This window comes from Aquila chrysaetos, chromosome 18, assembly GCF_900496995.4.
Source record: "Aquila chrysaetos chrysaetos chromosome 18, bAquChr1.4, whole genome shotgun sequence".
Classification (NCBI taxonomy): Eukaryota; Metazoa; Chordata; class Aves; order Accipitriformes; family Accipitridae; genus Aquila; species Aquila chrysaetos.
Genome location: NC_044021.1, coordinates 25628233 through 25650293, shown reverse-complemented (window position 1 = coordinate 25650293; position 22061 = coordinate 25628233). Strand labels below are relative to the sequence as shown.

The window sequence follows — 22061 nt, the reverse complement described above, 5'->3', positions numbered from 1 at the left end:
GCCTTAATTATTTCTTAGGATGGCTCACAGTTGGTTTTTGGTTTTTGTTTTTTTTTTTTTTTCTTTTAACTTCAAAGACATTTCTGTAATTTGTTTCTGTTGTTACTTCCAGATTTTCCCTGAATTTCATATATTCTTGAATTTGAGGCTCACAGAGTGGAATATTACCTGTTTCAGATGCATAGGCAACAGGAGGAGACAGTTCCTACCTTTTATGCCATGTTTCCTCTGTATTTTCACTCTTGAGTAGTGCTGGCCTTTCTGTATCTCTGTCACTCAAAACAGACTCGGTTCCACCACTCCCTTATGGCTCTACTATACTTTGTTCACCTCAGCTGTGGGGGCAATTCCCTCATTTCCTCTTTGTGAATTGGCAGATTCCATGTGTTCGTAGAACTGTACTTAGTTATCTCTGAGGATTTTTTTTTCTTTCTTTTTTTTTTTTGACATTTGGTTTTGCAGTGGGTGAAGTTTTGACCTTTCATCTCCCCTCCAAATAGAGTATTTACTTCCTAATCTTCTTGGCATGTTTTATGTGTCAGTAGAGTTGCAGCTGGTGTATTGCACTGTGACAGTAGCCAATGAACAAAATACTACTGAGATAAGGATAACAATCCTGTTTCCAGTTACCTGTTTTCACAGTTTCTCTTCCTCCAATTAGATTGTCTCCAATAGTAAGCCATCTTTTAAAGTCAGGAGGACTCAGTGCAATGCCTCTCCTCCTTGTCTTCCTCCCACCTAATCCCTTAGTTTCAGGGTGTGCTCAAAGAACTTCTGTTTGCTAGTGATGACAGTAACACATTATCTATTAAGTCATTTTTCATGCTTCTCTGTTTCACAATGTCTCAAAATGTCATCTTTAAAGAGACATTTCTGCTTTCACTTATGTGTGTTTGGCCTTGCTCTGCTCCAACAATATGCCAGAACTTTGTGGAAAAGCAGTGGGAGAGGACTGGTCTGCAAGAATGAAAACTGCATATGGATAGCAACAGGCATGATTCCACTTTGTTTTGTTTATGCACACATGGCTTTTGTTGAGGAAAAAGAAAGTAGAAGTTTGACCATGCAAACTTGTGGTTCAGTGTGTTGACGGTATGTGAAGTCTTTGGCCCTTTTAAAGAGGATTCTGACAAAAAAAAAAAAAAGTTTTTGAAAAGTAGACAGTCTGTGCTCACAGCATCACACAATGGGGTTTCTGCTTACCAGTGTGAGAAGCAGATTTTGTGCTGTGACTAGACTTGATATCAAGTTAGCTTTACTTTAGTAATAATCTATTGTTGTAATTTTATATAACGCTTCAAAGCAGCATTTATTTTGGGGTGGCAGTGTAGCTGTTGGTTGTGATTTATGATTGGTATCAGCTGCTCCTTTGTTCTAGTCCTTCTGCCATTGTCCGTACTGCTTCTCCTGTCTGTCTTCTCCAGACGCCATAGGTCATTGTTTCTCACTCTCCACTCGGTTCGACTTCTGGACTGATCAGCCTGGAGAAGGTCTGCGCTGTGGGTAAAGAGGAAGAGGCAGTGCAAAACTGAACGCCTTTGTAATTCTGGTACATAGGAAGATGCTTGGCATGCTCCAAAAAAATCTGGTATCAATTTTCTTCCCCTCTGCATTTTTAGTAAGACACTTCATTAACATTTTTGTTAGCTAATGTCTTACTGTGCTTGCTAGAGTTAGCTCTGATTTCTTGTTCAAGACTGGTTAAAATATTGTACCCCGAGTCTTACTGATGCTTGAGCTCTGAGGTGGTCAATCATCTGGTTAAGCTGTCCTAGGCTGGTTTGAAGTAGTGGGCCGGCTTCAGAGCGCACTGTGGCACTTGAACTCAGTTGCAACCAAGACGGACATGTCTTCTTGGTTCACGTGGCCTGCACTCTGCCAGCTGATTAGCTTTGCATTGTCATGATCAAAACAGGAACAAGAAGGTGGGCGAGAGTTGTGTAATCAGTTGGGGGTGGAGGATGCAGAAAAACTTACTTGTGAGTTGTCCCTCTCTTCCCCTTCTCTCTCTTCCCCCCCCCCCTTTTTTTTTTTAAAAAACAGAGCTTATGATGAGATAAATTATAGTTTCTTTTAATATTAAAATCAGAATAAATAGCTCGATGAAAGGGAACTGCAGATTTCTTAGAAGTCAGCAGTAGGCATTTTTATTTGTATCTTGAGTAAGTTCAGCCAAAAGTATTTATGCTCCCTGCTATTCCCAGAGGCTTTTGGACTTTTTGTCAGTTTTGCAGTCCGTAAAATGTTTTATGTAGTAGTATAATATGGTTTGTATATTTTCCAGGAAGACAATATTCTTTCCAAAGGTTTTGAGATGCAATTCTGTGGGCCACTGGCCTAAACCTCATACAGCAACACCATAGAAATCCAAACAAAAGAAAATAAAGCTGTCCGATTTTGGAGTTGTTCTCACAAAATAGTTGCCTTAAGACAAACTGTGGAAACAAGTTCAGACAGTCAGGGAAAAGGTGAAAACTGTGGAGTCTGTTATTTTTGAGCAAAGGTAACCCTCTACGCATTCCACATCAGTTCTCCTGAAACAAAGCACGTTCTGAAGACTGTAATGTCAGTGGAACTGGGAGCTCTCTGTGCTGGAGTCAGTGGAATAAGTTCCCTATTATGAATAGAGGTTTACTGAGACATGTATGCAGCTGGAGGTAATTTATAGGAAAATGGTATTGCTGTTGTCTGGGGTAGATTCCTACATATTTATTTATTTTGCTGTAACGCATACAGTGCTACTTGTGGATCGGGTCCCTGCTGTCAGCTGTTCCTTTGGCTTCAGATGGTGGGCCAGTGGTGCTTGTTTGTAGGACTTCCTGTGGGAAGGAGAAACTTTTGCTTTTAAGACTTCTGTTACTAAAATGAATCTTGCCAGCTTTTACCATGTGGGGATGGTGGGATGATGCTGTCAACCAAGCTGACAGAGTGACTACAACTTTGAAAGATTGCATTACATATGGCCTGCTGGTGGAATCTTGCTCAGATATTGAGAGCAAGAGAGTTACGCAATTCCTCCTCCTTTTTATAAATGCCAGAGAGCAAGGATAAGATGCACTGCTCTTTTGTACAAAAAGTAAAGGTAAAGCAGGATTTTGTATGCCCACATGAGAAGCTTGTTTTGGGTGCTCCATAAAGTCCTGGAAGTTTACGTGTCAAGGAGAAACTTGTATTGAGAGATCCTGTTGTAACACTAATTTGTTTCTTGTTCTTCCTGCTGATTAAATTCTGTAGTTGTATGGGATGTCTTTCAAGACAGCTACCCTGGGCTACCTGTTGTGGCCCCGGTGGTGCGTGCGGTATCCTGCATGCTCTCCGTGTTCCCTAGCTCCTGTAACTTCCCAAAGAGCTGGAAAAATAGACCCAGAGCAGTGAGGCCTGTAGGAACTTCGGTGGTTTCCACTCCTGTGGTGAGCGGAACCGGCTCTGTGAGCTGAAGCGGTGCCACGTTAGCCCTGCCGGTGTACGGGCAGAGGACGGGACGGAGTCCCTGCCCCAGACGGGAGTCCGCCTGGGACAGCAGCCAGCGGGTGGAAGGTGGAATGGCGTCCAGCAGCGTAGGAGGAAACAGTGCGGTCAGGGTGATGGTGATCTGGTTGCACCAACAGCAGTCAGTTTCTTTTCAGAGCTGTCTTAGGAAAAGAGATAAGCAAACCTTTTGTGTTTGGTCTAGTTTGGGCTTCTTTTGCACAACTGGCATTTGCTGTTTTGAGTAGGCCCAGGGCTGGAATAGCAAGGCTATTGCAACAGGATTGAGTTGTACCGATGGAATGATGTAGTTTGCTCAATGACTAGTTAGTCTCTCCTCTGGCTTGAATGTGCACTTCTCATGTCTTTATCACCTTGAACATGCTCTAATCGTTTTAAGGCTGTTGAAACACTAACAAAATGTAAGCACCTCCACCCCTTTATTGGCACGTTTGACTAGCACAAGAAAGAGTTCTTTTGTTTTTATAGTATTAAGTAAACAGTGAAAGGCTCTTTGTCTCTTTGTAGGCTGCCATATGAAGTCTGAGTTCCCCGAATACTGCAAATGTCACTGTTGTTCACTTTGTCACATAACATTGTAGTAGTGGGGTGAAAATGCAGAATAATGATGGTGACCCTCTCATCCCCAGGACTTCAGAGTTGTTCTTTTCTGCGAGCCTATTCTAGTATCCAAGGCTCTTCATCTTCCTCTTGTAATCTAATGTTCCTCCCCTCCTGGCTCCTGCTTAGGCAAAGATAGGAAAAGCGTCTGTGAGGCAGAAAGTAAACAGAACATGGAACAGCACGCTCTCCCTGCAGGGCTCACATCTTGCTGTGCTCCTAGCTCAAGCTGGCTTGAGGAGTCTTAAACTGGATTAGTGTTGCTTTGGCAGGCCCTAATATCAATGCGAAGTAGAGTAAGCAGCTTGGAGTGGTGATTGTTTCTGTCATCCTGAGCAAAATGAATGTTCTGGCTTTGCTTTTAAAGCTTCAGGAACCCGACTGTGGTCCTTGACACTGCTATTCTCTTCAGTCTTGTTGTCCAGGTAGTGTGGTGTAGGCCATGTCCTGTTTGCTCTGCCTCTTGGTCTCCGTGGCAGCTGTTTGGTTTCCTGTAGATGTGACCTAGCTTAGAGGGTTGTGTTGCCTGTGAGACTCAATTTGGGGATTGGTGTTTGGGGAGATGTATTTCACATAAGTATGTTTTTTTGTGTAACCTTTGTTGTCTTTGGCTGGAGGGTTGTAAAAAAAATCTACAGGTGTTGTGCATTGTTTGAAGTCCCTACAAGAATTTTTAAATTTCCAGTTCACCTCTTGTGTGTTGTGAGTTTTGTTTTACCCCCCCCCCCCCATCCCCCCAGTTTTTAAGGGGTTGAGGATCTGCAGCAATACTTCCAGCCTCATTTCCAGTAAGGCTGTGGTGATGGCAAATTGTTATGATCAGACAGCAGGTGGCCATGCTTAGGTGTGTTTGTAGTGGGTGGATGTTTATACTGCAAGCAATACTTTTGTGAGGCATCCATTACTGAATGGCCAATAATCTCATCAGTAGGGAGAAACTAACCTTGCAGTGACCTGTGGCTGGATTTACCATCATAATAGCTTCTAGCTTATTGTGCTGCTAGCTCAGCCCCTCTTAAATGCATTACTATATTTTTACATGAAAATGCATTTGTAATTGGAGATGTTTTTCTAAACCTGATGTAAGCAGTTTTAACTGCTCTGTAATTCTGAGTAAGTCTTTCCCATTTTTTTTTTTTCCTCATTCCCTGAATAAGAGATAAATGTAACAGTAGTGAATTCCAGTAGTTCAGGGGAACTTGGCCATGGTCAGCAACACAGGCTGAATGATCAGGGGCATCAGGCATAGGCTAGGCCAAACTTTTGTTCTTCTCCCCTGCATTTTTTCCTGGTGCAGTGAAGGCCTTATCCAGAGTGCACTCTGCGTATGACTACATGCATCAGTTGTGTTCTTTATTTCCTGCCTCAGAGTGTCTTCCAAATTTGTTACGATAATCGCTGTCATGTGGCCCACCACAAATCCATCGATGCTAGAAAGAAGGGGGGGGACTAAGGTACATGGAACTGCTATTCCTCCAGTAGCTACTGGTGGTGTCTTTGGCAGTGGTGTGGAGGCTCAAGGCGTTGTACTTTTCCTTAGCTGTATGCCGTTAGGCATGAAATACTTGGCCATTTTTGTTTGTGTGGGCTGCTTGGCTGTTCTGCGCAGGAAGATTTCCAAGGAAGCTAGTTAAGGACTTTCCAGTCTCTCTCCTGTTCCTTATTAGTTGACTCATAACAAAAAAATATCTCTCTGGTGAAATGGCTATAGTGGAAATGCAGTATTGTGTGAGAGAGTGTGATGGTGAACCTAGTTGGTTTTTACTAACATGGAGCTTGGCCATGAAAGTAGCCCAAGCATAAGAAATTCTATTTTGCCAGGGTGCTATAAAACAGGAGCTGTCAAGAAGAGGGCAATGGTTGTCATGCCTGTGAGGCTGAGATCTTGGGCAGCACGATGTGTTCAGCAAATGGCCTTAGTAACTGTGCTGTGAGGAAGTTCAGAAAGCCTGTGTGCCTCACGGTGCAGGCTGAAGGAGTTGGGGAGCAGAGCAATGTGTTTTCACCAAATTCTTTCCTCAGCATCTCTGTCTTCACGGTGTAAAAACTGGCAGAACTGAGCACAGAGAAGCAGCTCACCATGATGTGCAGCCTTCGTGTTGTAAATCTAATATGCTTTGAGGGCTGCATATGAAAAGCTCCACCTTTTACCTCTAATGCACTTATTGAGTCTGTCTGGTGGGGATTGCTGAGCTTTCATCAAGTAACATAGGAAGAGGAGCTCGGAGCATCACCGGTCTTCACCGAAGGGTCTCATTTTCCTACAGCAGAACCTCGTGCAATCACATAAGAGTAAGCTCTTCAGTCAAGATTGGCCACAATCCAAGATCACCTCTGTGTTACGTGCAGGAAGGGCTCAGTAGTTCCCACCAAGCATCATCTGTGAGCGAGCAGAAATTAAACTGGGGGAAGGGGGGAGGGCAGGAGAGGACAAATCATGTATGTTTGGTTCGCACATCTTTTGGACTTTCTTACTTCCCCCAACCCTGGTCCAAATTAGGCACAAATTGATGAACTGGTTGGTGTGTTCTGCAGATGGTCTTTCCACTCAGATGTCTAGAGGCAGACAAAGCATAAACCGCAGCTCCCCCAACCCCCTGCCCCTGGAAGACATTACATTAAATGTAGCAAGGTAGTAGCTGTGGTTACGTATTTCTTTATAGAACAAGTGCTATTGTTTTTATGACTTCACCTTAAAAATGGAAAATTGCGAAAGGTAAGTTTTGCACGGAAGTCCTTGTGAAATCTACAGAGTGTGTATGTGGAGACAACACATAACTGGTATTTATGTGGCATAACTCTCTGGTTTCTCTGTACTGCCTTGACTGCTCAATGAATCTTCTCCTTTCAAAATAATAGGTTTGCTGCTGGCTTTGGAAACAAAGACTTAAGCTGCTGGCTTCAGAATTTCTAGGATCAGTCCACAGCGATGTTGTAATAAGGTTCTTGGATACTCCTGCAAGGGGATTGTGACTCTGATATACTGTATGTGCATCTAAATTTGGCTGGTGACTTTCTCTTCCTGAGCCTTTCATACCTGTTACAGTTAGGATTTCCTTTTTCAGGTGCTTATATAGGATCAAAGAATGAAAGTAACTGAGTACAACACTTGTCACCTTTGAGATGTTTTATATATTTTCTTTTCCTTTTTTTTTTTTTTTTTCTTTAGGTTTGGAAGGCGTTTTGAATCCCCTCTTTTGTGGCAAAGCATTATCATGATCATTACTATGTTACTGATGCTGAAACTGTGCACTGAAGTACGTGTGTCCAACGAGCTAAACATAAAACGCCGCTCTTTTGCAGGTTAGTGACAGGAACTGGCTTTTGCAGGATAAATCTTTTTGAAAGCATGGTGTGCTGTATTTTGGACAAAAGTTCTGTCTGAATTGCAATCCAGTCTCCTTTCTGCTTACTTCAGTGTAGCATTTCCTGAACTTTTTTTGAAACTGCTTTATTCCAGATAAATATATAAAACTGTCATTTTATTTCAGACAGGTCTTGGTTCAGTGTAGAAATCAGAGTTCTCCTTAATATTTCACACCACGCCCTGAATATAGAGCTGGCTGTTATGCCATTGTGCTGGTCTGGATTTTTTTTTAAGATTTTGGCCAGAATAAGAAGTTATTTTCTTCAGTGGTACTTCCTACCAAGTTCTTAGGTATGATCATACAATATTATCTGAAATTTTATTTTGCATTTGCAAACGCTTGCTTTTGTACATAACTTATTTTCTACTTACTGAGTTATTGGCTGTCAAAATAGGAGGTGCTGTCATATCATAGCCGCAAAACTGTGTCTTTTTGTATACCATTTTGTTGGGCTTTAGTGTGGGATTAGTTGGGATTTGTGGGAATTTTCACATATTTTTTATTTTGGTTATTTGTTAATTTTGAGGCATTGATAATTTTGGTCAGGGCCAGAGTATTATTATTTATTTAATGAAATGTTCAAGCTTTGTGGAGAGTCCCTGCTTTTTTTCCCAGATAAGTGTGAGAGGGGTAGGTTTTGTGTTTCTCTGTGTTGACTTTGACTTACAACATTTTACGTTACAGCGTATTACCAACAAGAACAGAATTAATGCTGTCAGCTTTTTGTCAGTTGTTTTGCCAATATGGATGTAGAATTTATTCTCTCCATCTGTTTTCTTCCCTCACTCCCTAATAATTGAGGGTCTGATCCAGTTCCAGATATCCACAGCCATCAGTAGAAGGCAGCAGCTACTGGCTGTGCAGTAGGCTAATTTATCTAATAGCTAAGGAAGCTACTTCGTTTCCTGCTCATTGTAGAGTGTAGTGTGAAACTATTCAGGTAAGTGAATTCATGTGGAAGAGCAGCTGCACTCCAGCTCCCAAACACAAGCTGCTGTGTTCACAAGGGTTGTTAATCTGGCAGGATGAATTACTTTAAAACTACTTTCAGTCAGATTTAGCAGCAGTTAAAATCCAGGAAGCATTTGGGAGGGGCATGTATGCTCTCTCCCTCCTTTCCTTTCCTCTCTGTGCTGGCGTTTTGTGAAGTGGCAGAAAGGTTTCTCTGTTTGCCCTTTCTGAGGGGAAATTATCCTCGTGCACATTTACACACAGACACACAGTCTTGCAGACTCCTTCGGTAACCTTTGGACAAAAAGGGAGGCTATTCAGTTTAGTATATAGCCCTCTTCAAACAACTCTCCCTGAAAGACATACAGTCTCCTAAGGTTAATCAGTCTTTCACTTACCAGGTAATGGAAACTCCTCAAGGTTGCATTGTGCCATTTGATCCTTTTTTCTGAAACTCAGCTTGTCATGTGTTTAATTAGCTAGAGAGACTGATTTTACCTACTTGTGGACCTTAATTATTTGTTTTCATTGAAAGGCTTGCATCCTCCCACAAGCTTTGAGAACAGCTAAAATCTTTTTCTTACCTATGATTCATTTTTAGTAAGGCCAACTATAATGTGATGGCTCAGAATAAGCATATAAATGCATACAAAGCTCCTTTCAAGCGAGGCAGAAGGATAGGTTTGTATTTCAAGCACAGTGAGATACCTGTTTCTAATCCTACACCTAATCTTATCTCCTTAAGTTTTATGGTGATCTAGGCAAGCTGATAAATCTGTGTACTTTACTTTCTTTCCTCATAGTTTACCGGGGCAGTGAGAAGCTAGGCTTGAAGCCAGTGTTTTTGATTAACCTTGCAGAATCCTGAGGGAAAAGTATACAATTTCTGCAGGATAATATAATTTATTATTTCTCAGATGGCTGGTCTTCAATTTAAACATTTTTCTTCTTTAATTTCTATCCTCCCTCTGAATGTTTCTGCAAAATAATCCAAAATATTTAGGAAGGGAACAGAATAGAATATTTCTGTGGAAGGGAGTTTGCCACTTTCTTGTATTACTATTAAATGCGGTATTTCCCCCTGAGTCACATTAGTATATGTTTACCAGTGTGTTTTGAATTATGTGGGAGTAGCCTTTTTTCTTTTGTTTTTATTATTCTCACAAATAAAGTCCCTTAAATAATAACTAGTTCAGAAGGAATCTACTTAAAATTTCTTGAAGCATTAAGGAAGTCTATCCTAATCCTGACAAGCTTGTTCTGTATTCTGTAGTCTGTTTGTGGCATTACTGGGTTAAAATACGTATCAATAGCAATTCAGAACATAGACATAAAGCCGTTCAATCAAAATGCTTGTACTTCCATTTATAGGTTGACTATCATAGCATGAAAAATACAGTCTCCCTGGATGCTTTCCAGTAATGTTTGATTATTTCTCTTAGGATCTACGTAGAGAACGTATTAGGAAAACTCATATAATCTTTTATGTTTTTCTCTCAGTTACTTCTCGATTATGGGATTCTCCCCCGCCCCCCCCCCCCCCCCGCCCCCGCCCCCAGTCTTGCAAAGTGACAGTAAGTTGAAATTGGTGGAGCCCATCTTGTGCTGCTGCTGCCTTCTCTGACTTTTTGTTCTGGATACATGAACCTTAACCTTCAATTACATGTACTGATTGAAAACAGAGTAAGTCCTTTTTATATATCCAACTGTTTTATTATTTTTTAAACGTGGACTGTATAGCCCGTTTTTAACTGAAAAAAACCCAAAGCGAACAACAAAACAAGCAAAACAAGAAAACAAAAAAACCCGACTTTATTTTAAAACCTCCATGACAGAACAGTTCTCTCTCCAGCATATGAATACTTTGAAAGCTGTGTTAAAGAGTCTTCAGATGAAATCAGCAGACATGAACAATACCTCCTCATCTTTTATCCCTTATTTAACACCACTTTAATTGCATCTTGACTGCTTTAATGCAGATCTCCTGGTACCATTGTTGTGGTAACAATAGCTCTCCTTATTCATTGCCCACTTTTAAATTGGTGTCTGTGCAGCCATATGCATGCTGTGTTGTTGGCTCAGTACAGAAAGGGTCAAGGTTCATTGGTAGTTTCTTTTGTTGTAATTGTTTTTGTTAAAAGTGTTGTAGTATTTCTGGGCCATGATGGTGCTACCATGCTAGAGAGTTAAATATTGAAGAGCAAAATGTGCATGTGCCATGTCTTGAGTCGAGAATCAAGAGGAGGCTGAAGCAAGGTGCTCACAGATACAGACAACTAAAAACACCTCCTCTTGAAAATGTTGGCAGGCCAGAGCAGTCTCTTCATATTCTTGGAGAGACAGACACTCTTATGAAGAATCCTCTTTTTGTTTCCCCAAATAAGCCTTCCACCTCTCTCTCACAAAGATTCAATTTCAGTTATGCCCAAGACATTGTGGCAGATTTTGAGCACCCTGAATGTATGAACTATACTGAAAACCAGTGGACATAATTTGTTAAGAGCGGGCTCTTAGTCATCTCTTCTTATTATAGTACAGCTCAGGCTCCTTAAGTAGAACATGGGCTCTTGTTTTCACATGAAGGTGATTTCCTCTGGTCATTCATCCAGTTTTGTCTTCCTTCCAACTGCTGGTTGTCTTAACCTGCTTTATAACTTGAATCTTATTATAGCACTCTGATCCCTTGAAGAGCTTTGGTTTTGGCACCGGAAAGCACTCTTGCATAATACATGGTTTTCAGCTGGCAGAGGAAGGCTAGTGTGAAAAAATTTAACATGCAGAATGGTTGCAGATGGGATCTACTCCATCCTTGATACGATTGGTTTAAGCTCAGGCTTTTTGAAACTATTTTAGAACAGCATTTTCCACAGGAGGCAAGGCAACTGTATTGTCTTAGCTGATTATATATACAAATCTACACACTCAAGGTTGCTGAAGTAACAACCTGTTTTCTCTCATCATGAAAAGTCTATAAAGTAAGCGTTAAGCTGTCTGTTTCACTGTTTTTAAGTCTTCATTTTCTTCCCCTAGGTAGATTGCTGTTGGGTTGTGCATTGAGACTGTTATGGGACTTCCTACTGCTCGACCCTATCTTAACATCATGGGGTGGGAGCCTTACAGAAAGCATGGAGACTAAAATTTCTGGCATGTTTTGTTTTGGCTATTATTTTTTTATAAGCAAAATGTACTAACTGACTAAACTGTAACTAAAAGACCCACTGTTGCATTTAATCATACAAGTCTGTTTGTCTTTCCTTCCTTTTTTTTTTTTTTTCCCCCCCTCAACTGTTTTTTATGTAGCTGCAGATAGTAAGGATGAAGAAATCAAAGCACCTCCCAAGAGATCCTATCTGGGTATGTACTGTGCAAACCCATTCTGCATGAAGTTGTCCTCTCAACTACGTATTTCATGCTTTGCTACTTTTTATAACCATTTTTAGAAATGATTGCATGATCATTTCTATAGAGAATGTTTGCATTACCTTTTCTTGACATACTAAAACCTGGTGCGTGATTTTATTTTTTTAAATTTTTATTTTCCCCTCCCCGCTTTTAACGTTCATAGAGGAAAAGATGCTTTCAGCTCTATTTCAGAAACCAGTTTTTTGAAGGCAGTTGAATTCACCGCATTGTGTGTCTCAGTGATATCTTCCTTTTTCCTTCCCCAAGCTAGACAAGCAAAATATTACATGATACAGGGATCCATCTCTTCAGACTCATGTTCTTCCTCTTCCAGCTCTGACTCTGGAGGAAACTATGAAAAATACAGGAGTATCTTTCAGCATTGTTCAGAATGCTAGATAAGAAATTTCCCACAACACTTGGTGTTCAAGCAAAATGCCTGCATCCTTGTGAAATTTTCTGGCTTGTTCCTCTCTTTCATTAGAGCAGCCTCAAAATTATTTGGGAGTTAGTAACACTTAAGGTGAGAGCTTCCAATCTTCAGTTTCAGAGTTGGAATCTTTGTTCTTTAATTTGCCTGAGGAAGAGGAAGTATTAGATGCAAACCAGCTTTGCAGTATTTTCAACTCGTAGTAGTTTGGAAAGACAGTTTTAGGCTTTTAAATTAGTTGGGGTATCGAATTAAGGAAGTTATACTGACTAGAGGCACAGAAATTCACCACAGTCAACTTTTAGACTGATTTTAATTGAACCGATACAGAATCTCATATTGATACTAGTTATGCTCTGTTGCAATTCTTGAGTTAGTAAGGGGTGAGCTGAAAAAATACAGGGTAAAGAAGAATATTACTCATGCAAAAGGAGAGTCTCTACTTCCAGATTTTTCAACACACAGTTAATTAAACTGGAGTTAGCTCTGAGAAACACTACCAAAGAGTAATATTAACGCAAGTACTTTGTTGAAGCCGTAAGACCATTCCTGCTAAGGTTAGATACATTCACTTTTACTGATTCATCTTCTGGATCTTCCCTTTCAGATTTAGGGACAAAATGCACACTTTGGGAAATTTACCTTTTCTGGTCTGATACCAGTATTTTGCAAAGCACCTTTTCCTTTTGTGTTTTCAAAACATTTTTTTCTGGACTCAGTATCAAACTATTTTGTTTTTCTGTTTGTCTTTAATTCTGGTTTGTAGTCATTCTCACTGGCTTGCAACACTAACCAAGGGACTGTAAACTTTAAGCAGTCCTGTCTTCCTTGTGCCTGTATTCCTGTTGTCTTTTGCTAGTGTTCAGCAATGCTTTATTTACAGTGTCAGAGCTAGAAACAGCTGTCTGTGCTCCTAGTTATGATTGAGTGGATTATTTAAAAATGCTTCAAGTGGTTAAAATTAAATAGAAATAAGTTATTTAATGTGACCTTTTACTCATTTCAGATTTTTTTTTTTGTCTTTTTTTGGTTAAAAAGTCATTTGTCTTGGTAGTTTGATAGCTTAAAAAGTTGAGGTTTGTAGAAAAAAAGCACCACACCTCTTAATCCAACTGATTTAAGTCTGAAGCATTTGGTTAATAAATGTTACTTGAAGTTCATTTTGGAATTGCTTAGCAAAATGGAATGAATTGAATTATCACTAAGGAACAGGACAGTTTTACACTACTGCTCAGAAGTTTCAAGACTGGCGTGGTCAAGTCTGTTGAATGTGATAATTCTTGCTGGGGTAAACAAATGAGAAGTGTTTTGAGGTGTTTATTTATAATGCACACACAGAAGTATATCCCAGTGGTTTAAAGAGTGGGACGCATGGTGCTTTACGTCACAGCATGTCATACTTCAATTTACAAAGGGCTTAACTGAGCTATGTCCTGCAGTGCTATGTTTCGCTACAGCTCTGGGGAAGCTCACTTAGATGTTAGGTAAGGGGAGTATTTGCCATACTTTCATGTGGCAGTGCATTCTTACAATGTCTTTTAATGAGTTTTGATTAAACTTTGGTTCAAGAAGAACAAATTGGCTTTTTCATTTCCCCTGTTTATTTCAGTGGTGTAAAAAATGTTTTTCAATATGTTTTTAGACTTCAGAAACTATTATATTACTTTCTTCTTCTGGTTACGTAGTAAATGCTCTGTATACTGCATTTGTAATTGAAGATTGGCTATACATGAACGCTATTTTGTTGTAGAACTGTTGAACTGTTAATCTGAAAATGTACTGGTCTACCAATGAATTTCAGGTGAACTTGTTAGATAAATACCAAGACATTTGTTTGATGCCTCTTTTTGAATAGGAACTGAGCTCCTGCTGTGCTCCCTGGGATTGTGTTTAGGTATGTTTGTCAGTAATCCAACAAACCACTTAATGCCACTGTTTTTCCACATGTTATCTGAAAAAGCCTTTATCTGGCACATGACTCTGAAAACTGACTTTATAGCAGTCAGTGCTGAGGGATGTTGAGAGTATGGGGGAAGGTTGCTGCAGTTTCACTGACCTAGAGTAAATAAATATAATTTACAGTATGGTGGGCCCCAGAGTGTAGGGTTTCCTGATTTCATACAGAAATAAAATGTCCTGGTTTTGGCTGGGATAGAGTTAATTTTCTTCGTAGTAGCTGGTATAGTGTTATGTCTTGGATTCAGTATGAGAAGAATCTTGATAACACACTGATGTTTTCAGTTGTTGCCAAGTAGTGTTTAGACTAAGTCAAGGACTTTGCAACTTCTCCTGCCCAGCCAGCAAGAAGGCTGGAGGGGCACAGTCAGGGCAGCTGACCCAAACTGGCCAAAGGGGTATTCCATACCATGTGACGTCATACCCAGTATATAAACTGGGGGGAGTTGGCCTGCAGGGGGGATCGCTGCTCGGGAACTAACTGGGCATCTGTTGGCGAGTGGTGAGCAATTGCATTGTGCATCGCTTGTTTTGTATATTCCAATCCTTTTATTAGTGTTGTCATTTTATTATTGTTATTATTATCATTATTATTTTCTTCCTTTCTGTTCTATTAAACTGTTCTTATCTCAACCCATGAGTTTTACTCCCCCCCCCCCCCCCCCCCCCCCCCGATTCTCTCCCCCATCCCACTGGGTGGGGGGGAAGTGAGCAGCTGGGTGGTGCTTAGTTGCTGGCTGGGGTTAAACCACAACATAAAATTATTCCCCTAATTTTCTAGGCAAAGGAAGGATTAGAAAGGATTAAGTAGTTCTGGTTCTGAAGGAATAATGCTTTATTCCCTTTGTTTACTAACGCAAGTATCTAGTTTTACCTAGTACCTGCCTGGCATTTGATGGCTACCGCTGAGGCTGAGCAAAGCTGCAGTTGAGTGATGTTTGTTTGTTTCTCTTGATGAGAAGTTTTAGAAAAAATGTGGATAAATGTCTTAATCTGTTACACTAAAATACAAGTTTCCTATATATGTTTTTGAGCCCTTTGAGAGTTGGAGGTTGTTGGGGCAGAAGTAGCAAAACACTAAACAAGGCATCACTCCAAAGAGGCTGTATCTTTTGAAGTTGTTTGGAGTTGTCTCATTGGTGTGGCAGGCAAGTCTCAAGCTGAATGTGACTTGTTTGGTTTTTTCCAAGTAGGTGTTTAAATGTTTTGAAGGACACTTCTGGTGGATCACAGGGGTTTTCCTTCCTTCTCTGAAGTTGGTTTTAAAACTTGCCATATTACTGAATCCTGAGCCCAAACAAAAAGTTATCCATGTAACATTACATTCTAAAAGACTAGTAATAAAATGATAAAAACTTAGATTCATCAAACACCTGTTGCAAAAATATTTAAAACTACTTTTTTTGGGGGGGGGGAAATGTAAAATGTACGTGTAGTTACTTTCACAGAGTTAGTATCTGCATAATCATGAAGAGAAAATAGTAATGTGAAGGTGCAGTCATCTGCTACAGTGGTTCCACTGGCAGTGTGACAGCCTGGTAAATAACTCACACTTTAACCTCTTCTTTTGCCTGCACTCTTTACTTAACTCAGGGCATCAGTTGGTTTGTGATAAATTAAGTGTTGGCATACTCTAGAACAGCACTAATATGTTACATGTGCCACGAAGGACGTAAACTTTATTTAATTGGCTCTCTGGCTCCCTCTGTTCAGAGGGTTTGGTCTGTTTGGGTTCAGCAGAGGCATCCGGCTTGCAAATGTGCAGGCGTGTGGTGTGATTTTTCTGCGGGTGCTCTGTAAATAAGGTGCACAATGTGCTTCTCTGTCCGGGCCTCAACATCCTGAGCGGAGCTGAGGACAGGGCAGAGACGTGGTTTTCCTTGGCCGGTTGTGGGCAGCAGCACTTTGGTTTCATTGAAAGTATGTGACTTTTACACCATGCACCATGCTCTCTAGTAGCTGAATTCCCTGTACAGCTGCTGTGCAGTTAAATACATAACAAAAGCACAGTTGTTGCTGGGATGCAGCTGCCACCACTTCTGTCTGTGCATGACTGCGCATGGGTGTGAAGGGGTTTAGATCCCTTCTCTTCAGGTTTATATGCATCCTTGTTAACAGACTACTTTCACAGTGCTTTTGTTGATCTTTTGGGGAGAGTGTTGAGGAGGGGGGGGTCTTAATGGTGTCTCTGTATGAAACTAGGATGCCAAAAGGTTTTTTTTTTTTTTTTTTTTTTAAATTAATGGAGTTCTAGTTGTTGAGGAATTCAGGTCTACTTTGTGTGAGGAAATGGCACCTGGCTGCATCAGCAGTTGTAGTTCTTTGGATGGTGGAAACAGTTATTTCCCCTCGTCTTTCTCTGCATCAATATTTAGACCTCTTCAGGACACAAAAGAAAATAAGAAATAGAGATTCAAAGGATGAAGTGGCAATTTTCAATTTGTTATAAATAAATACTTAAGTTGAAAACTGTAGAATCTTTGGGGTTTTTTAATACATAATTTTGGTTTCTTCTTAGTTGATGTTGCAGATGAAAGAAACAGAGGTCTGGAAAATAATTTGTCTATCCAGGTATGGGTCTGTGTGGGAGGTCTGAGTTACTCTTCAGGCATTTCAGAATAATTCAGTCCAAATAGAACACTATTAATTTTTTAAACGAAACTTACAAATCTGTTGCATACCAAACGGGTAACTTTTTTTAACTACAGATGCAGACAGAGAGGAAGTAGTTCATTAAAAAGGTTGTTCTTTTATTTTCATGGGGAATTTATGTTTCTTGAACCATTGCAAAACCCATACTAAAATACTTTTCTTTCAGAAAACTTGAAAAAAATGGATTTGGGTCAGTCTGTTTTCTGGGGCCAGTGTTATGTTTCAGTAGATACTCTTTCAAGCTTCAAAGTTCCATTTAGTGTAAATCTTTCTTCAGCTCCTCAGGCTAATGGGCCTTGAATGAAGAGTTGTACTGTGACCTTTTCTGTCCTGTTGAAAAGTGTTGGAAGTTACTCAGTAGGAGGGCATACCTTTTTGCAGCCTTATCTGGTATTATTCAGATGTTATAAAAGGAAGGAATAAGTTTATCTACTTTAAATTCTATATTCCAGAGAGACATTTTCCTTTTAGAAAAGACAGCTGGGAAGGGAGGGACCCAAATAATAGCTTATGATTGTTGAAGCCTCTGTGCAACCATGATCCCTGCCTCTGGTGGTTTGCAGTTTCCTTAGCGTGAGAGACCCAGAAATGTGCGGCCCCTGCAGTGAGGTGGTGGGATGAGGCCAGTATGTCTGCTGCCTGCCTGTGTGCTTGTTACAGGGTGGAACATAGAGCTCTATGTGAAAGCACATTCCTGGCCACAGTGCAGTGCTGGCTTTTCTTTTATTCCCCGATTTCCCTGTGCCGGAGGCAACTGGGCCACCTGGCTGTGTGGCGGAGCAAGGAGGGGAGAGGGAGACTTGGGATAAATTTGTCCACAGACTTACAGATGCTGTGGTGAGGGATCCAGGTGGGCAGGTCGCTCCGGGAATGCATGGCATGTAGCAGGTTTATACAGGAGAGACAAGTGGTGAGAGGCATGAGAGTAACGGTGATCACCAGCTGTTTCTTTTCATGGGAGACATGAATGAGCTCAGCAATAGAAGGGGAAGAGACTGACATTACCTGCACAAGCGATACATAAAGGATGAGGCAATAGCTTCAAAGTCTTGCTGCTCCATTCATGAACTACAGACATAACCTGAGTAGTTATAGTAAAGCCACAGGGAATAACACACTGTCCCTGTGTTGTGGGCTTACCCTGGTAGGCAGCTAAGTCCTGCACACCCTGGTGGGATGGGGGAGCGAATCAGAATGCTAAGAGTGAGAAAACTCGTGGGTTGAGATAAAGACAGTTTAATAGGTAAAGCAAAAGCTGCGTGTACAGGCAAAGCAAAACAAGGAATTCATTCACCACTCCCCATGGGCAGGCAGGTGTTCAGCCATCTCCAGGACAGCAGGGCTCCATCACACGTAAAGTTACTTGGGAAGACAAACTGTAGCTCCAGACATCCCCCCTTCCTCCTCCTGAGCATGCTGCTTACGCTTTTTGTGATCACTTGATGAATGTGTGAGCCAACACAGGCAGGACACAGGAACAACCACAAAACCATGGATGAAATCCAAAGAATAATTTTATTTTCGTTACCTTGCCAACTGGGGGATCCCCGAAGCAGCACCCAGGCAGAGGCACACAAGCAGGGATGCAGGCACCACGGAGCTTGGTCCATGCTAGAGGATTGCCGAACCTGCTGTTTGTGCCTGTATTTTAGGGATTTGCGCAGGCGTAATTTACCACTGTGCTTTGATCTGTCCCACAGCAGGGCAGGAATCTCAAGCATGTTTGATAGGGTGCCTCTAAGTCTATCACAGGCCTATGTTATCTAAACACAGATGTTCTACTTGTCAAACACACAAGATGAAACAGTGAGTACTATGATAGATGCGTTTTTTGACACCCCAGCTGCAAGTCAATTCAGCGTATTTACAGTCCTCCTTGCCAATCTTCCATTATTTTCCCACAATGAACATCTGCATAAACACCATTTGTCTAGACTGATTAAATACCAATGTTACACTGAGTAGTCAGTTTTTAGACATCTGGGCATTCTTGCCTCAAATGTTTTGTCTTGAGTTTCTTCTTGGAGAAAGGTAAGGTGATGGAATGTGGTTTATATTAAAAAAAAAAAAAAAAAAGGCTGGTTCTTTCCAGAGACTGAGAAATGCCAAGATGCCAACGACTCATGTCTTAATCCTGCTTTCTGGTTTATTAGTATGTGTGATCTATGGAGAGCCTGTGTACTTCATGCTAGCGCATGGGTCCTTCTTTTCAAGTTGCAGTCTTGGTTTTTAGCACAGTTCATGCTGAATTCTCACTGGGTCTGACTATCATCTGAAAGTGGAATGACATGTATCTGCCAGGTAAACAGCTCTCTTGACTGCTGACCTGCTGTTTTCTTTGTGTAGGTAGCATAATTCAGGGAGGAGAGGGGTCTTGTTTGGGTGGTAGCACTTAATCCTATTTTCAGAATTTTGGTTAGCACAATGATGGTTGACCAGGTTCCTGCTGATTTCAGGCTTTGGATTGGAATTTACATATTTTACCTTCTTTTAAGATGAGACTAAGATTGGTAGGCAGAGAGGTAATGTCCTTTAACAGACTACTTAGGGGAAAAAATGTTTTCAGCTGTGCAAGCTCTTGTGCAGATCTGGAAGCAGTGAGCTTCAAGCTCCATTCGGTTTGGAAGCTACTTTTCTCCAAGTTCCGCTTGTTTATCAGTTAGACCAGTTAAGTGAGAAGAATAGTTGCCACCTGTCAGGTCATTGTCCCCTGTGAGACAGAGAATGGGATGAACACCCACCATGGAATGTGGATGGGTGAGTTGCATTTCAGGAAATACTTTTAGCATGCAATGAAGCCAACAGTTCTAGAGTCTCTATAATTTTTGATGATCATTGATTAATTTTAGTTTCTAGGCTTGTCATTTGGCAGCTTGACAGAAAAAATTTCTTCCTTGAGGCTTCCACTCAGAGATCACAGATGGCATCTTTGACAGTGAAAAACTTATCTGGCCAGTAATGTTTCTCTCTTTTGAGTTTTTATGTGGGACTTTGTGTATAGTGGTTGTTTCGTATTAGCCACATGTTTTCCACCAGGCGATTTGATATACTGCATGAAATATTTTACATTCAGTGGTAAGTGTAAGTAGCATTCCTGGACTTTGAGGGCTGTATTGGAAAGGTCATTGTAAAAAGTGTTTTTTCAAAAGACTTGAGAAACTGGAGCTGCCACCCGCAAATTCTTTTGGTTCTTAAGTTGAAATCTCTAAAGCCTGAAGGGCTGAAGGGATTATCCTTATCTCATGCATAATGTGGGCAATAACATTTTGCTTATATATTATTGTAGTGCACACAGTAACTTGTAGTCAAGCTGGTTCATCATCATAATTTAAAAATCTACCCATTCTTGATCTGAAAGGTCCAAAGTACCACTTAGTAGAGTGAAATGTCCTCTGTTTTTAAATTTTAACAGGTTAGCTTTGAATAGGAGACTGAGCTAGATGACCTGCAGAGAGCTATTCCAATCCAAGCTACTGTGGGATTGTACATAAGATATTCTGACGATGGTTTACTGTGAGACCACCACATGCAATTTGAAAATACAGTCCGTTTGTTCCTTTTACTCACTTGTCCATTTCAGCATAGGATATATATATATATGTTAGCTAATGAGTATTTCTACAATAATCAGAAATAGACTATGTTCTTAATTTTGTCAGATGTATTAGCTTTGTAATGTTTTGCATCACACGTTAATTCATTTGGCTCCTGTCATTGGTGGTAATCAAACAATATACATCTTCTCTATCCCTAAAACAGGGAGTTGAGAAGAAGTTGTTACATGTGTTCACTAGTGATCAGGGCAGGGAACCTGGAGGGCGGTGTTATGTTTTTGGGGCTACCACATTTGAAAATTATTATTTAGCCACCTTTAAATTTTCAGCTTACAGGCAGTAGGGAAAACAGCCAGCCAGAGATTTGTAAAATCTCTTCTGGGTCAGAATGGTTTCAGTGAGACATTATATTTGGTGGTAGAGCAGTATGTTCAGACCTGAGTTATCGGCCTTCGGGCCAATCCTTTTGCACCAGCCTTGCTGCTGCTTTTGAATGACTTCGACGTGAAAATGGAAGCAGGCCATTCTTTTTATTTACTTCTAATGCAGTTTACAGTGCTTGTGTTTATAGTTTAAAACGATCTGCCAGGTTGAATGTAGCGTGTGAAGGGCCCATGCCTATTCTGAAAGCCTACCTGCTACAAGGAGAAAGGGAATGGGATGGGCAGGGCACGGATGCAGGTCAGGCGGAGCGAGCGAGGCTTGTATGGTGGGGAGGCCTTTCCTTTGCCATGCAGCATGAAGTGCACGCTGCAGTGGTTGGGGGATCTGGGAAGAAGGAGTGCAGCTGTCGTTCTCTCAGCCTCTCTTTTTTTTTTTTTTTTTTTTTTTTTTTAAAAAGGTGGGCAGGGAAAAGAAAAAATCCTTATCTGCTACCAGGAAATTCTACTTTTATCTTAAATTGAGGGAAAACTGTCCTTTAACACTGGGAGAAAAGAGAGAGGTGGTAAAGGTGAGTCTCCAGCTTGGCGTGAGCAGTAATACCAAGAGGTATCACAGGAGGCCAGGCTCAGCGCTGTGTTTCTGGAGCGTGCTGCCTGGGGTTCTCGATGGCTCTGACTGCTGGTGCCCCTGCTCAGCCCTTCGACAGTCCCTGCGTGGCTGTCGCCCAGTCTTGTGGAAAGAAGATGACTTAAACGGGGTCTGTTGGAAGAACTGGGCGGCAGCAGAAATATTACTTCTGGCTCAGGTACCGCTTCTAGTTGGTGGTGTGGTGGGGAAATTAACCTGTGAATAAAATGCGAATTTTGCTTGTGCTGCATGTAATGTAACTGGAGGAGGGAGCGCTCATAGCAACACCTAGCCACATGAGGGTGCTCTTGGGTTTCCAAATCTTGCCTGCTGAGCCACTCAACTGGAACCTGGGAGAGGAGTCTTATCTTGCTTTCAGGGCTTGGGGGGGGGGGGGTAACTGTAGAAACGAGATTTTGCAAAAATCTTTTCCTTCGTGGTGGGAGCCAGAACAATTAGGTGCTTTAATAACATCAGCGCTAAAACATCTAAATGTTCAAATACAACTGATTTGTCTGCCCATCCTGCAGATCAGGGAACACGTACGCGGCAAAGCTGCTGCTTCAGTTTGGTAACTGTGAGAAGATTTTGCAGTTGCCTACTTGAGCACATCACATGCCATTGTACACTTGGTCACATCTAGAGCCA

General features: G+C 41.1%; 1 protein-coding gene across 3 annotated transcripts in view; it reads left to right on the top strand.

The window, feature by feature from the left end:
- SLC66A2 (solute carrier family 66 member 2) overlaps positions 1 to 22061 on the top strand; it is a 67663-nt gene that overhangs the window by 2835 nt on the left and 42767 nt on the right. The window contains exons 2-4 of one of the 3 annotated variants that reach the window (XM_030041676.2): positions 7259 to 7392; positions 11709 to 11762; positions 14096 to 14134. In XM_030041676.2, the coding sequence (XP_029897536.1) occupies positions 7259 to 7392; positions 11709 to 11762; positions 14096 to 14134 (227 nt within the window). The remainder of the gene's footprint in view (positions 1 to 7258; positions 7393 to 11708; positions 11763 to 14095; positions 14135 to 22061) is intronic. The other 2 variants (XM_030041677.2, XM_030041678.2) reach the window with 2 other exon arrangements.